This window comes from Dreissena polymorpha, chromosome 4 (genome assembly GCF_020536995.1).
Source record: "Dreissena polymorpha isolate Duluth1 chromosome 4, UMN_Dpol_1.0, whole genome shotgun sequence".
In the NCBI taxonomy this organism is placed as follows: domain Eukaryota; kingdom Metazoa; phylum Mollusca; class Bivalvia; order Myida; family Dreissenidae; genus Dreissena; species Dreissena polymorpha.
The window spans coordinates 62,583,094-62,597,788 of record NC_068358.1 but is presented as its reverse complement, the minus strand read 5'-3'; the positions used below and the strand labels follow the sequence as shown (position 1 = coordinate 62,597,788).

At 35.9% G+C, this 14,695-nt stretch overlaps 1 protein-coding gene across 1 annotated transcript; it reads left to right on the top strand.

Moving 5' to 3' along the window:
* The first annotated feature begins 11,739 nt into the window (after nt 1–11,739).
* Nucleotides 11,740–12,823, top strand: LOC127878471 (uncharacterized). The gene is made up of 3 exons (XM_052424997.1): nt 11,740–11,925; nt 12,294–12,417; nt 12,809–12,823. Exons 1-3 carry the CDS (start codon nt 11,831–11,833, stop codon nt 12,821–12,823), a joined length of 234 nt encoding a protein of 77 aa, XP_052280957.1. The 5' UTR covers nt 11,740–11,830.
* Nucleotides 12,824–14,695: the final 1,872 nt, after the last annotated feature.

The window sequence follows — 14,695 nt, the reverse complement described above, 5'->3', positions numbered from 1 at the left end:
ACAGTGACACATCTTACGGTCATTACAGTTACTTAGATTATTAACATTAAAGTCACACAATTTATGGACATGACAGTCACTTAGGTTATGGACGTTTAAGTCACACAAATTATGGACATGCCAGTTACATAGTTTAATAAAATTAAAGTCCCACAATTTATGGTCATGACAGCCACTTAGGTTATGGACAAGTAAGTCACCCAACTTACGGACATTACAGTCACACAAGTTAGGGACATATCAGTTACTAAGTTTATTAATATTAAAGTCACACAATTTATGGTCATGACAGTCCCTTAGGTTATGGACAATTAAGTCACACAACTTACGGATATTACAGTGACACAACTTACGGTCATTACAGTTACTTATATTATTAACATTAAAGTCACACAATTTATGGACATGAAAGTCACTTAGGTTATGGACGTTAAAGTCACACAAATTATGGACATGCCAGTTACATAGTTTAATAAAATTAAAGTTCCACAATTTATGGACATGACAGCCACTTAGGTTATTGGCAATTAAGTCACACAACTTACCGACATTACAGTGACACAGCTTACGGTCATTACAGTTACTTAGATTATTAACATTAAAGTCACACAATTTATGGACATGACAGTCACATAGGTTATTGACAATTAAGTCACACAACTTACGGACATTACAGTGACACAACTTACGGTCATTACAGTTACTTAAATTACTAACATTAAAGTCACACAATTTATGGACATGACAGTCACATAGGTTATGGACAATTAAGTCACACAACTTATGGACATTACAGTGACACAACTTACGGTCATTACAGTTACTTAGATTTTTAACATTAAAGTAGTCTTGCACAGACAAGTTACTTTAAAGTATAATCAGGGTGTTTACTAGACTCAACCTCAAGGGTCATTGATCCTTTGACCAAAATGTTTAAGGGTCAAATTAAAAAATTGAAGGGTCAAATTCAAATATGGGAATTCAGTAGTTTCAAAACAAATTGACATGTTGACATTTTACTCGTTAATTTAATATATTTTAATAACAATTGAATATACCGGTAACACAGAATATGTTGTCCCGTGTTTTTTTTCCACCATTTTGGGAATGGGTCGGGTCCTTGTGGATTTTGGAAAACTTGCGGCATTTTGACTAAAATTGGGCAATTTGTATTTTTGTTGTTTGCGAAAAATGCTTCAAAATTGACCATTCAAGTGTTTTCAGTATTATATTTACTAAGGTTGAACTTATATGGATGGGAGCTGAACAAAATATTGAGATCTAAAAGATTTTTTATTTGTTTAGAACCTTTCATCAGGAATTTAAAGCTCCCATTTAGGAAAAAATTATACTTTTTTCAATTGGGAATTGGGAATTGGGCCGATTACTGTATACTACTGCGTATTAGGCGCAGCCATGTACAACACGCATCCGTTTTTAAATGTCAAAAAGGAGGGAAAAAAATATTTTTTGAAGACATGAAATCGGGCTGAAAATGGACCCAATTTTACTTTTGCGCAATCAGTTAATCCGCGTCACTGGAAAGCTTTATTTTGTATTCTAATAAGAAGCGTTTATATGAACCGGAGCATGGGTTGCATACCACTATGATTATATGCGGTGTAGTTTTCTGGAAAAAAATAGCGGCTATTATGATAATTTACGATTAGATATGAATTTTTAGCATTTTAACAGCCAGGAAAGCGTTGTATCAATGTATTACGCGCACCAACTTTTTAATTTGAAATTTAAAGGTAAAATACTGCGCGTTATACAAAGGAACGTATGGTACCGAACGCGATTTTGAATGAAAACAACACTGTTGTCGATCCCACCAAGCCCATTCAATTAGCAATAGTTTATATTTAGCAATTTCAACTGATTACCTTTTGAAGAATTTCAACACATTATCTTGTATATATTTTATTTAACAGGCGTACAAAAGGGCAGGTAACTTTTCAAAAATATCTTCAGGGATTTTAAATTTTAATTGAAGCAGAATTCTGCATTTTGATGCATGCAAATTGCAATTTTGCGTATTTTTTTACTCCCAACAAAAAATAGCCTTGAATCATTTTGACACATTTGTTTTCCATAAAATGCAACATTAAAAAGGCGTGAGAAATAGTTTTATTTCTTACACCAATGCTTTTTTATGCCCCCTTCGAAGAAGAGGGGGTATATTGTTTTTGGCCTGTCTGTCATTCTGTCCCAAAACTTTAACCTTGGTCATAACTTTTGCAATATTGAAGATATTTGGCATCCATGTGTATCTCATGGAGCTGCACATTTTGAGTGGTGAAAGGTCAAGGTCATCCTTCAAGGTCGAAGGTCAAATATATGGGGGGCATAGTGTTTCTCAAACACATCACTTGCTTGAAAATATTTTATCAAATATTATGATACCGTAAATAAGCTATTACAAAACATTAAACATTGTTTTCAAAATCTACTGAAGTCCCTGTACCTTGTCACGTTCAGAGATATACTTGCAATGAATGAACTGTATTGGAGCAGCCTCCCGGGACTGCCCAAAAAACTAAAATGGCCTGTGAAGGTTACAGACTGGGGTGGGGGTGGGGACATTATAACGGTCTACTGCCGAAGTGATGATGCAGTGTAAGTATTAACTATTTTTCGATTTTTGATTCTTTGAGGTTTTTTTTAGAATTATGTATTAAAACCACAATTATTTTAACATTTGAGTATCTAGAAAACACAATTGTATACAGTTACCATAAACCCCCTGTTTACACAATTGAGTTAACAACACTAACTTTGTTTTAGAAAAAACTAAAATATAGCCCCAAAATGCACATGTGTGTTTGTCAGTTGTATTTGTACAATATTGCCTTTAAGTATCCAAAAATAGGTATTCTAGTGGATTTTTTAATGGCAGTACACAGTCCTTTTTAAAAGATATCCTGTAAATTAAATTTAGTTTCGTTGCTCCCTGTTTTAAAATTAATTTGGTTTGTCCATCTTTAACATTCTGTTTGCAATAACCGGACCTAAAGTTTGAAAAGGGTAGGTTGGTGGTTTATTTTTTATGATTAATTTGTATCCACTTTCAAAGAAAAAATATGGAGGCTAGCTATTGTCATGACACACTAAAATTCATGTTGTCACAGTTATGCACTTTTCATATGTTTTTGTTAAGGTCCATATCTCAAATACCATCAATGATATTAATCTAAAACTTCCTATGCTTGTTCACTATAATGTGGGACCCACAATTAGTGTTGTTATTGTTCTTCCTCCTTTTTTACTAAGAACTTTCATTGTATGTTAACCTTTTTATTGAGGTACGTATATGGCAGACACAGTCACTGATATTTACTTTAAACTTCCTATACGTGTTCACTATCATGTGGGGACTACAAATCCCAAGGGCAGGTAACCTTAAAATTTTTTTAATTATTGTTATGCTCCTTTTTCAACTTAGCCATTTCATTGAATGTTTACCTTTTTGTTAAATATCAGGAGCCCAAACAAATCCCAAGAGACCCTTTTAAAATGGGCTGGTTGGTTTATTGCAAAATTATTTTCAGCTCACCTGAGTCAAAGCTAAAGGCGAGCTATTCTGATAGCTAGGTGTCTTTTCTTTGTCTGTCAACAATTACCCTATGACCACTCCTCTAGAGGTCACATTTATAGCCTGAACTTAATGGAACTTTGTCAGAATGCTGGCCTTGATAATCTAGGTCAAGTTCAAAACTTGCCCATTCTTCAATAAGGTATTTGAGCAAATACTCTGTTCCTATCCCTGTATGATATTTAGTTTTAGAGTGAAGAAGTCGCAACTAGTTCCATTTGAAAACTCAATCTTGAAGGAAAAGGGGATTAGTAAGTTGAAAAGAATTGTTCCTGTTATTGCAGTTTCATTTTTAATCGTTTTTTGCAGTTAAGGTCTGGACAATTCTTAAAATGTTCACTTGTCATGCCAGTTTATTTTGCATTAATTCATTTAACCATTGACCTGTAAAAATCTTGCTTGTCCTGACAAGCAGACAAGTGGAATTTTGCAGATCTCCAGTTTTACGCAGAGTCTTTTAGGTTCATTTGAGCATAGCTCTATGGATCCTTGGACTTCTGGTGGCATCCATGGTATGTCAACAATTTGACAGGCTTGTAGGGGAATGAAATGTTTGAGAGCAAATTCTGAGACATTTATAAAAAAAAATGAGTCAAATGCTAATATTCTGGCTAAATTGGGATTTATTCTTAATTGTTAACTAACATGCAGGTGAATGCCAGAAAAAACCTTGAATTGTAGACAAGAGTACATTTTTGACCCAATCCATTATTGTCCTCAAACTTGCTGAAATTTTGAAAATGTAAGTGTTTGTAAAATCTAGGCCATATTTGAAATGGTGTCAAAAAGGTCACAAGGGTAAGTCATAAACAAACTTTTGAACATCAAACTTGCTCAGAATGTCATCTTATAAATTTCAACCAAAGTCAATCGATAAACATAGTCTCTGAATTATCAATATGTAAGAAACTGAGATGCATAATTTAATGTAATGGAATTTTGTATCTTGGGAACTGAATACAAAATGTTGGTTAGAATCGTTTCCATGTTTCATTGTTCAGCTTTTGTTTGGTTACTTTGTTGTGTTTTTGCCATTGTTGCTTTGTTTACAGAACAGGTACATATTTTGTCTCATTAATTTTTCAAATGTTTCATTTTCAGCTTTGAGACATTAGTTTAAAATGACTCAGTGTTAAATGAAACAATGTCTCATTACTGTCTATTATATAATTTATACATCAGAAGAAAATCTATTTTTTTGTCCATAATAAAGTGGCTTTCCAGTCACATAATCTTAAATACTTATTTAAAGACACATTATTATGGACAGTGTTAATATTTGTGAAGCTGCAACGAGTTTAAAAAGATAAATAAATGTGATAGCCTTTTTGACCATATAAATATAGTGGCTTTCTAGTCACATAATCTTGGACATGCAATTTAAGACACATTATTATGGAGTATCCAAATTTGTGTGGCTGCAAAAAATGATGTTTATTTTAAAGTCACATGAATTAGTTTCAACATCCATAATATAGGGGCTTTCTAGTCACATTATCTTGGTCATGTAGTTAAAGACACATTATTATAGACAGTGACTGTGTCCAAATTTGTGTGGCTGCAAAACCATTTTTAACAGATCTATAAATATTTTCATATGATAGCTTTTGTGTCCATGATAAGTTGCTTTCTAGTCACATTATCTTGGACATGCAATTAAAGACACATTATTATAGACAGTGTCCAAATTTGTGTGGCTGCAAAAACATTTTTAAAAGATTAAAATGTATTCATATGATAGCTTTTGTGCTTATGATAAAGTTACTTTATAGTCACATCATCTAGCCAATAAAATATAAAGAAGTGAAACTCCACCTGCTGGAGCAGTATTGAAATCTTATTACAAACAATTAGTTTGTCCTTTATTTATGGCAAGTGACCGATTGCCGAAACAGTACAAAACAGCACAATACAGCACGAGACACATTATTAGTATAAATGTGTGTGGCTGCGAAAATAAACGATTAAAAAATGTTTTTATAGAGTCACATCAATTAGTTTCTGCGTCCTTTACATCGGGACTTTGTAGTCACATAATCTTGGACATGTAATTGAAGATTCTTTGGTATGGAATGTGGCTAAATTTGTGCAGAAGAGTTGAAAAAACAGTACAAGTATATATTCATATTATATATGTTAATTAAAGACCATGTAATGGACAGTGCACGGAAGTTGTGCTTTTCAAAAAGAAAGACGTACAGCAAAACTTGCTTAAGGAACTTTGATGTAGCAAAAACAGGTTTATTCCAAACAGCAAAATATATGACTTCTGTCTACATGTAAGCAATTTTGAACCACCAGCCACAATCAATTATGCATTAATAGAAACAGATTAAACTACATGTAGTCACTTGTCCAACAATATAAATCATGAAATTTTAAAGCCCTAATTACGTATCACTAGCCCTGGGCTGTGGGGCTGGGGTTAGCATGAAGACTGGTCATTACCAGTAAAATCCAGCTAAAGTCAAAGGGGTAGGGAAAGATCTAGAGCAAAATAGGAGGGTGCTGCACCCTGCCCCACTTTGTTTACACCCTCCTGCCCCTCTGGGATGGTCAACAAGGACATTATGAATATCTTTTCAAACGTTATTTCATTTTGCCTAATCTTCAATAACAAATTAAGCAGATGAGCTAAAAACCCTTAATTGCATGCATTTGACTAATGGATACCATGGATATAGCTGATAACAAGCAAATCCCATTGTCTGATCAAAATTTCAAACCTGCTCCTTTTTATATTAAAGCAGTATGTACCTTTTGGGATTCTAGATCTTTCCCTAAAGGGTGTTTCACTTATCACTGAACCCTTTAATGTGCTTTTTCCTTAAAAAATGATATGATTATTTTGACTGCAACAGGCAGGTCATCTAATAAATTGATATATACATGTAATTCTCTTTTCAGTTGCTCTTAAAAATAGAAAGGGAACGCTACAGGCATTTAAAGATGACATCAAATGGGCACAAGATGACATCAAATGGGCACAAGGCACGTATAAATATTAAGCTTTTTATTAATGCGTCTTCAACAAGTTCTTTAAAGGATATTGACCCTTGTGGCTGAAGGGCTGCCTTCTATGATAGAAGCATCAGAATCAAGTCACCATTTATCCTTGCCATGATCGTAAAAGGCGACTAAAAGGATTTTACAATTTGGAGTCAAGGCATCTCGTAGCTCCAGCACGTGAGGTTGTTTTGACCCTTGGTGTTGCTTTCAAAATTTGTAACAACCAAGATAACCCTAATCATCTTTCATTTTAGGTGCCGTAAAACCATACATACAAACTTGTCAAAAAATGAATATGAAAAATAGGCCCTTTCTACATGTAGGTCAGGTCCATGCCCCCTGTCCCTTTTAGGGTCTGGTTCAATCACTGCAATAAGTGTGCACAAACTAAATTTGCAAACTTCTTTCCTTTTAAGTAATTAAAAAAAATAATTAGGAAACTAGAAGAGAGCTGCAGTGACTCTTGTGTAAACAGTGTAGTACATTTTATACATTTTACATAAGCCCTGTTCAGTGGTTTTAACCAGGTTTTCTGAAGGAAAAAACTGGTTATTAGATTGGTGAATGTCTGCGGGCGGAACAAAGTTTGTCCGGACCATAACTATGTCATTTATCGTTAGATTTTAAAATGACTTGGTACATTTGTTCACCATCATTGGATGGTGTGTCATGTGAAAGAAGTATGTCGATATCTCCAAGGTCAAGGTCACACTTGGAGTTCAAAGGTAAAAAAAGGCCATAAATGAGCTTGTCCGGGCCATTACTATGTCGTTCATTGTGAGATTTTAAAATCATTTGGCATATTTGTTCACCATCATTGGACGGTGTGTCATGCGAAAGAAGTACGTCGATATCTCCAAGGTCAAGGTCACACTTTGAGTTCAAATGTCAAAAATGGCCATAAATGATCTTGTCCGGGCCATAACTATGTCATTCATTGTGAGATTTTAAAATGACTGTACATTGATTTTCTTAACACTCATTGGACGGCGTGTCATGTGGAAGAATTCAAGAGTGCAAAGGTCAAAATGGCCATACATGATGATGGCATAATAATTCTTAAAAATCGCCATAATTCGCTTCTCTTGTTTTGTGAAGACAGCATGCAAAATATTCCGTGTCAATGCCGCATGTGGGATATACGTCACGTTTGTGACAAAGCTCTAGTTTAAACTAAACTTCGACACCAGTAAAAATTAGTCAGCAGAGAAGCTGTTTCAAATTGAAAACCTGGTTTTGTGACAATTTTGTCCCTTGTTAAATTTGCATTAACAGGGGTTTTACTGCCTATTTTGGGCAAAGGAGTCGGACCAAATTGGAAAAAAAATTATTGACAAAATTGTCCATTTTGGGAATTTTTGCTTCGATGAAACGGCTCATTTTGGGAAAACATTGTGAATGTATCATGCTTAAATAAGTCAGTGGTTAAACAAATAAATTTGTTTTTATTTGTTATTTTGTCTTCTTTATATATACACATGCAATATTGGGCATGTTCAAAGTTTATTTGTCATATTTGAATGTATTTGATGAAGATTGAACTTTTTCTGAGTCGCTAAAGGCTTTATTACGTCGCGGATGAAGGGAAGTCACTCTTTCGATATAAATTATGTTTACTTTTTACGATTTTGAAGAAAAAAAAAATTGGGGGGAATTGGGAAATATGTAATCAAGATCCAGTTGGGAATGGGTCCGTTTGCTTTTGGGAATGCCTCCGTTTCCCGGAGGCGCAGACAGTGCAGAAAAACCCCTGATTAACATGCAGGAATTTCACAAATAAAAATAAATTCAGGCTAGTATGCTTCAAACAAAGTGAAATGATTGGGTAATTATGAATCTTTCCACCTTATTAATTTATTGTCACTTGCAGATATGTCCATCAGATAGTACCTGAAGTCACTATAACATGTCCTTTAAGAATTCTAATAAACTTGTGCCCAAAATCATTGGTCTTACATATGCTTGCCCTTGAAGGTTCAGGAAATGAGGAACGTCCCTGTAAGAGTATCCCTGAACGTGAACTCCACTCTGAATCAGAGTTTGAGCCTGAGCCGGAACAAGAGCAAGACCCTGCATCAGACCATGTATCCAACTCTGGCAGTAAGTAAAAACTTCTTTAAGTAATCAAGAAACTGAGATCTGAAGTGACTGTGTTAATAGTTTAGTTGAAACTTACATCCTTATGGTCTCAACATCATAATCACTTGCAGATTTGTCAATCTGTTGGTACCTGAAGTCACCATACCATGTCCATTATGAAGTCTCATAAACTTGTGTCCAAAATCATGGGTCTTACATATGCTTGCCCTTGCAGGTTCGGAAAATGAGGGACCTCCTTGTAAGAGTATACCTGAACGTGAACTCCACTCTGAATCAGAGTTTGAGTCTGAGCCGGAACAAAAGCAAGACCCTGCATCAGACCATGTATCAAACTGTGGCAGTAAGTAAAAACTTCTTTAAGTAATCAAGAAACTGAGATCTGAAGTGACTGTGTTAATAGTTTAGTTGAAACTTACATCCCTATCGTCTGAACATCATAATCACTTGCAGATATGTCAATCTGTTGGGACCTGAAGTCACCATAACATGTCCATTATGAAGTCTCATAAACTTGTGTCCAAAATCATGGGTCTTACATATGCTTGCCCTTGCAGGTTCGGAAAATGAGGGACCTCCTTGTAAGAGTATCCCTGAACGTGAACTCAACTCTGAATCAGAGTTTGAGCCTGAGCCGGAACAAGAGCAAGACCCTGCATCAGACCATGTATCCAACTCTGGCAGTAAGTTAAACCTTCTTTAAGTAAACAAGAAACTGAGATCTGAAGTGACTGTGTTAATAGTTATGCCCCCCTTCGAAGAAGAGGGGATATATTGTTTTGCTGGATGTCGGTCGGTCTGCCGGTAGACCAGATCGTTTTCGATCAATTACTTGGGAACAGATTGACCGATTGCAGTGATTTTTTTTGTCCAATTGGGAAAAGTACCGGTCCAATAGGGAAAAATGAGTTGTGAAAACCTCAAAATTGGGGAAAATCGAATCGTGAAAACCTCAATTTGGGAAATTGATTTTTTGCTCCCAAATACTTTAAAATTGATAACTAAGTGTTTTCAAGCTGTCAATATTATATTTACCTAGGTTCAAGTCATAGAGCTGCATAGGGAAAGTAACAAAATGTTGCATTTTCCAAAAAAAAATAACACAATTTTTTTTTTTTTTTTTTTTTTTTTTACCTTTAATTGGGAATTTATTGGACAGCAAGTGGGAATTTTGTAGTTTTTTCGTAATTGGGAAAGTGCCGTTTACCGGTTCTTTATAAAGAAGGAAACAAATCGCTGGATTGTCTTGATACCTTCCATGTGCATTGGCCTTGGACAGTAGATGACCCCTATTGTACCTATCTGGGTCTTCGCTGTTTGCCTAGGCCTTTTTTGTAGACGCAAGGCATAAATGGGTTAAATTGAACTCGTATGCGTGACAATTTCAGAACACATTTTAATTATTTAATGACTTCAGGTTAAAAGACGGACACTTATTGAACATCCTTGCAATATTAGCTTGTCATTCATATATTATTGCTACAGTCCAAGGTCACTGTAACAATAAGTGTGAAAATCGTTTCCAATCATTAACTCGTTTATGAATTGACCGATTGACTTGATACTTCACAAGTGTATTGGCCTTGGACAGTAGATAGTTTTACTAGGTCAAAAGGTCACTGTCACAATAAGTGTGAAAATTGTTTCTGATCAATTACTGTCAACGAATTGACCGATTAACTTGATATTTCGCATAGGCATCGGGCTTGGACAGTAGATGACCCCTTTTAAAATTTAGGTCACTAGTTCAAAGGTAAAGGTCACTGTGACACAAAAAATCCTGTGTCAAGGCCCTGTTTGGGAGGGCAGAAGGTTCCGACCATCTGTTGGTACCTGAAGTCACCGTAACATGTCCATAATAAAGTCTCATAAACTTGTGTCCAAAACATTGGTCTCACGTATGTTTTCCCTTGAAGGTTCAGCAAGCGAGGAACATAGTGACATGGAGCAGGGCAGCGATAATAGTGATGATGATGCAGGATACTCTAAATCTAAGAAAAGGGGGGAGGTAACAGATAATGACATTTTGAGGGACTCTGAATACCCAGAAATATATATCAGAAAGCAATTAAAGAAAGCAAACTCAGTAAGTGGACAAGCATATAAGAAGAAACATTCCAGAGTTTACAACAACTACCATGCATGTTACTATTGTAAAGAGTTGTTCTTGCACATTCCTGTTCACATGAAAACACACAGGAATATATCGGAAGTCAGACATGAACTAAAGAAAACCCAGCCAGACTTTTCATCCCTCAGAAAGTTGGGTGATGACCAACACAACAGGGATGTTGTTAATCAGAAAAAGGGAGAGCTGATTATTGCACGAAAATCTAATGAGAAAACATTGGACATCACCAAGTATGGGCCATGTGTGAATTGTAGAGAATGGATGCTTTTATCGGGATTGAAGAAGCATTTCAGAACATGTGCAAAGGGAGAGAAAAGAGGGATGGGAAAGAAAGATCTTGTGATCACCGCTCAAATATTAGCTGGTCATGTTGTAGGAAAACCGTCCAAAATGATGTTGGATGAAGTTTATAGAATCATGAAGGACGATGAATGCTCTAGGACTGCCAAAAATGACGTTCTCATTCTAAGTCTTGGGGAAAGTTGGCTGCGTCGAAACATAGACAACAATGAAAAGAGAAAGTACTACGCCAGCGGACGTATGAGGCTTTGTGCCAGATTGCTGATTGCCCTTAAAGCTCAACAACTGCAAACTAAATCAGAGGAGAATGAAGTCACTTGTGAGACTATGTGGGACTTCCTAATGCCTTCAAAGTTTCATGACTTTGTAACTGCTTCTCTAGCTGTTGGTATGCCGCATATGGATGATATGGAGGATTTGAGAGCGCCTTCAAATGCAATCAAGCTCAAATATGACATTAGAAGACTTCTAAATGCAAAGTATGCATATCTGCTGAGCGCAAGTGATGTGGTTTCCAATGAAATAAAACAATGTAAACGCTTCCTGAAAATAATGGAAATTGAATGGGGTGAAAGGGTTACAAAGTAGCAAGAACAGTTCTCCAGACAAGAAGACTGACAGAAACAAAGGAGGTACCAGCCCCTGATGATGTGGAGAAATTAACAAGACATCTTGTAAATGAACTTGAGAACACGAAAATGACCCCAGAGAATTATGCGAGAATAGTCCAACTCTGCCAGACCAGACTTCTGTTGTTTAACAAGCGGCGCTCTGGAGAACTAGAGGTCTTGAAGTAAGTTTATAAAATTAATAACCCATAAAGCATATTTTTGAGTTTAAGGTTACATAGGGTTGATGATGGGATAAGTTTTTCAGATGATGGTATGTGATCATTTTTATTTTTTAGCTTTACTTTTCAACGAAAAAGTCTTTGTAATTTTTCATTTGATCATCTGCATGGTGTGTGGATGTTGGCTTAGTGTTTCAAAAGAGTCATTTTCCAATACTATTACTTTTTCCAAAATTAATAGTGTTTTGCGCAACCTGGATCTGAAAATGTTTTTCTCCGAGATGAATATTACACAACAATTAAAATAGTTGAGTATGCTGTAAGAGATACCTTTTGTTCACTCAGCTTGGACAAAAATAACTCTTTTGTAGCCTCCAAAGCTACCTACAGAGAAGCAGCAGTCTAAGCGACTTGGATGAGTCCATCTCAAAAGACCTTACGGAAGTTGAGAAACACCTTCTCAAAACCCAAGATCTTGTGATGATCAGAGGAAAGGTAAAATGTAAACCTTTTGTATCAACATGGAAATATGTAATACCAGCCTTTGAAGTTCCATTGCAACGTATGAGGCAGTGCTTGAAAGACTTACACTTAACTATGAAAACACACCACATTTCATTTTGCATTTTTGTGTATCTATATTTTTACCTGCTCATTCTGTGCTACAAATATATGTACTATGCAAACACTATAGATATGCTATTTTGTTTAGTCCAATGACAGCCTATTTACATTTTTTCTTGAAATTTTGTTATTTCTTGGCCAAACTTTATAATGTAGGCATTCAATAAAAATGCCTTGGAAAGACAATTCTGATGACCAATACATTTTCCATTATGATTCTCCTTCAAATCCTTTGGTGTGACCCCAATTGATAATCTTTCAGAGAATATGCCTATGAGTGGTCATGTCAGTAAGCAATAAGAAAGAAAGTTGAACACATGTACTTGAGTCCTTTTTTGTCCTGTTTAATTACTCTGCTTCTATGTTATATTTTATACTTCAGCGGGGGGCAGCCGTGCCAGTCATAGTACCACAGGATGCCAATAAACCACTGGAATTTATCACAAATGCGGAAGTTAGAGAGGCTGCAGGGGTGCAGAGATGCAACAAATACCTGTTTGCAAACAGAGGTAAGGACGACTTGGGTCAAAAGTAGGTCCTGTAGCTCAGTTTGTAGAGCATCAGATAACCAATTCAGGGGTCGTGAGTTCGTTCCTCAGCTACATGCTTATGTGGTGATTTGGTAACGAAATAATTTCTAAGGCCATTCACCCCCTACCTCTGAAAATGTAGGGCAGCTGTCTGTTTCTGGCATGTGTATGTGCAAGTTGTACTGGTTAACTGCTTAGATGGGCTAAGCTAGCACAGGAATCTTGTGCGATGACATTAACTGACCACCGTAATATGACAAATACAGTTAAAAATGACGTAAAATCCAGACCGATAGGTCATTAGGTTAAATCTTTCGTAAAAGTGTTTGTTATATCCAATAGCAGATACTCAAAAAAACAAACATCTCTGTCTGACAGGCTAGGAAAATTTGTCGGGCATATTGTCTGGTGTCTGTAGTATGGTTTTGAGATTTTTGCTTTCCAAATAGGCTATCTGTAGTACAGAATTTGATAATGATTTCAATATGAAAAACTAGAAAATTGAGAACAAACTATTAGAGGTCAGAAAAATTACCGGATAGCCGGACTCAGTCTTGACAATTTTGCCGAATGGAAGTATTATTCAAGGTCTAACAAACATGTTGGTCCAACACATGTCCGGTGAAAAATGTGTCGGACCGGCATATTTTGGAAAAGTGCCGGTCGAACTAACTGGCTCTTTTTGAAAGGAGTTCTTAGTTATTTTTGGATTGGCATTATTCCCAACCTGCATTATTTTATAACTTTTGTAAAGTCTGTACTGTAATACAATGTCTTTTGAAAGGCATGTTTTACAATGTCTTTAAGCAGTAAAAACAAAAATTGTCCTTTCTTTTTCCAAATTTACTATTGTACCTTTGTCAATTATCTCAGATAAGTTATTTAGGGTCATAATGGTCATCTTGTCATATATTTTTTCTCCAATGAGTATACTTAATAAGCATTCTTTTTTCCCTAGGTACCCAGTATGTGCGTGCATACGACAGCCTTAAAAGTGTATGTGATGAAGTAACATTGAAGGCACCTGCCAGAATAACTAGTGTTTCGATGAGGAAATACATGGCAACACTAACACAAGTAAGAATTGTGTGTTATGCCTTTATTCAATTGTTATGCCCTTATAAATCTTCAGCAGGTGTTAATTTTCAGAATTCATACCCCATATTTTATCTCGATTTAAATGGGATGTTGATCCAGAAAGTTCTCCTGATTTGTGCTATATGAACTATTTCATATTGCAATGATGACCCACCTCAACGTAGGATTTTGACAATATTGTTATTGTTTTTCAGCTCATGGGTCTAGATAAGTACCAGTCGGATTGGGTATGCAAGCACCTAGGCCATACAAAGTCAGTCCACAACACAGCATACAGACAGATGTCTGGCATGGTAGAAAGGGTCTACATCTCAAAGCTTCTGATGATACAGGATCTGAATTTAACAGGAAAGTTTAAAGGAAAAAACTTGGAGGACATTGATGTATCCGGTAAGATTTTTTTTTAAAACCCTAGCAGTCATGGGTCGACAATAGCAAACAAGCATATTTGTTATTGTAGCCAGTTAGTTTTTTCACCATTGGGGAAAGGTGGCGGGGCCCATTCGATGGGGAATTTCAAG

Excerpts from the sequence above, each read along its gene's own strand:
- LOC127878471 (XM_052424997.1), top strand. The coding sequence starts at position 11,831 with ATGACCCCAGAGAATTATGCGAGAATAGTCCAACTCTGCCAGACCAGA. Across the intron at positions 11,926-12,293 it reads GGAGAACTAGAGGTCTTGAA|CCTCCAAAGCTACCTACAGA; the intron begins GTAAGTTTATAA and ends ACTCTTTTGTAG.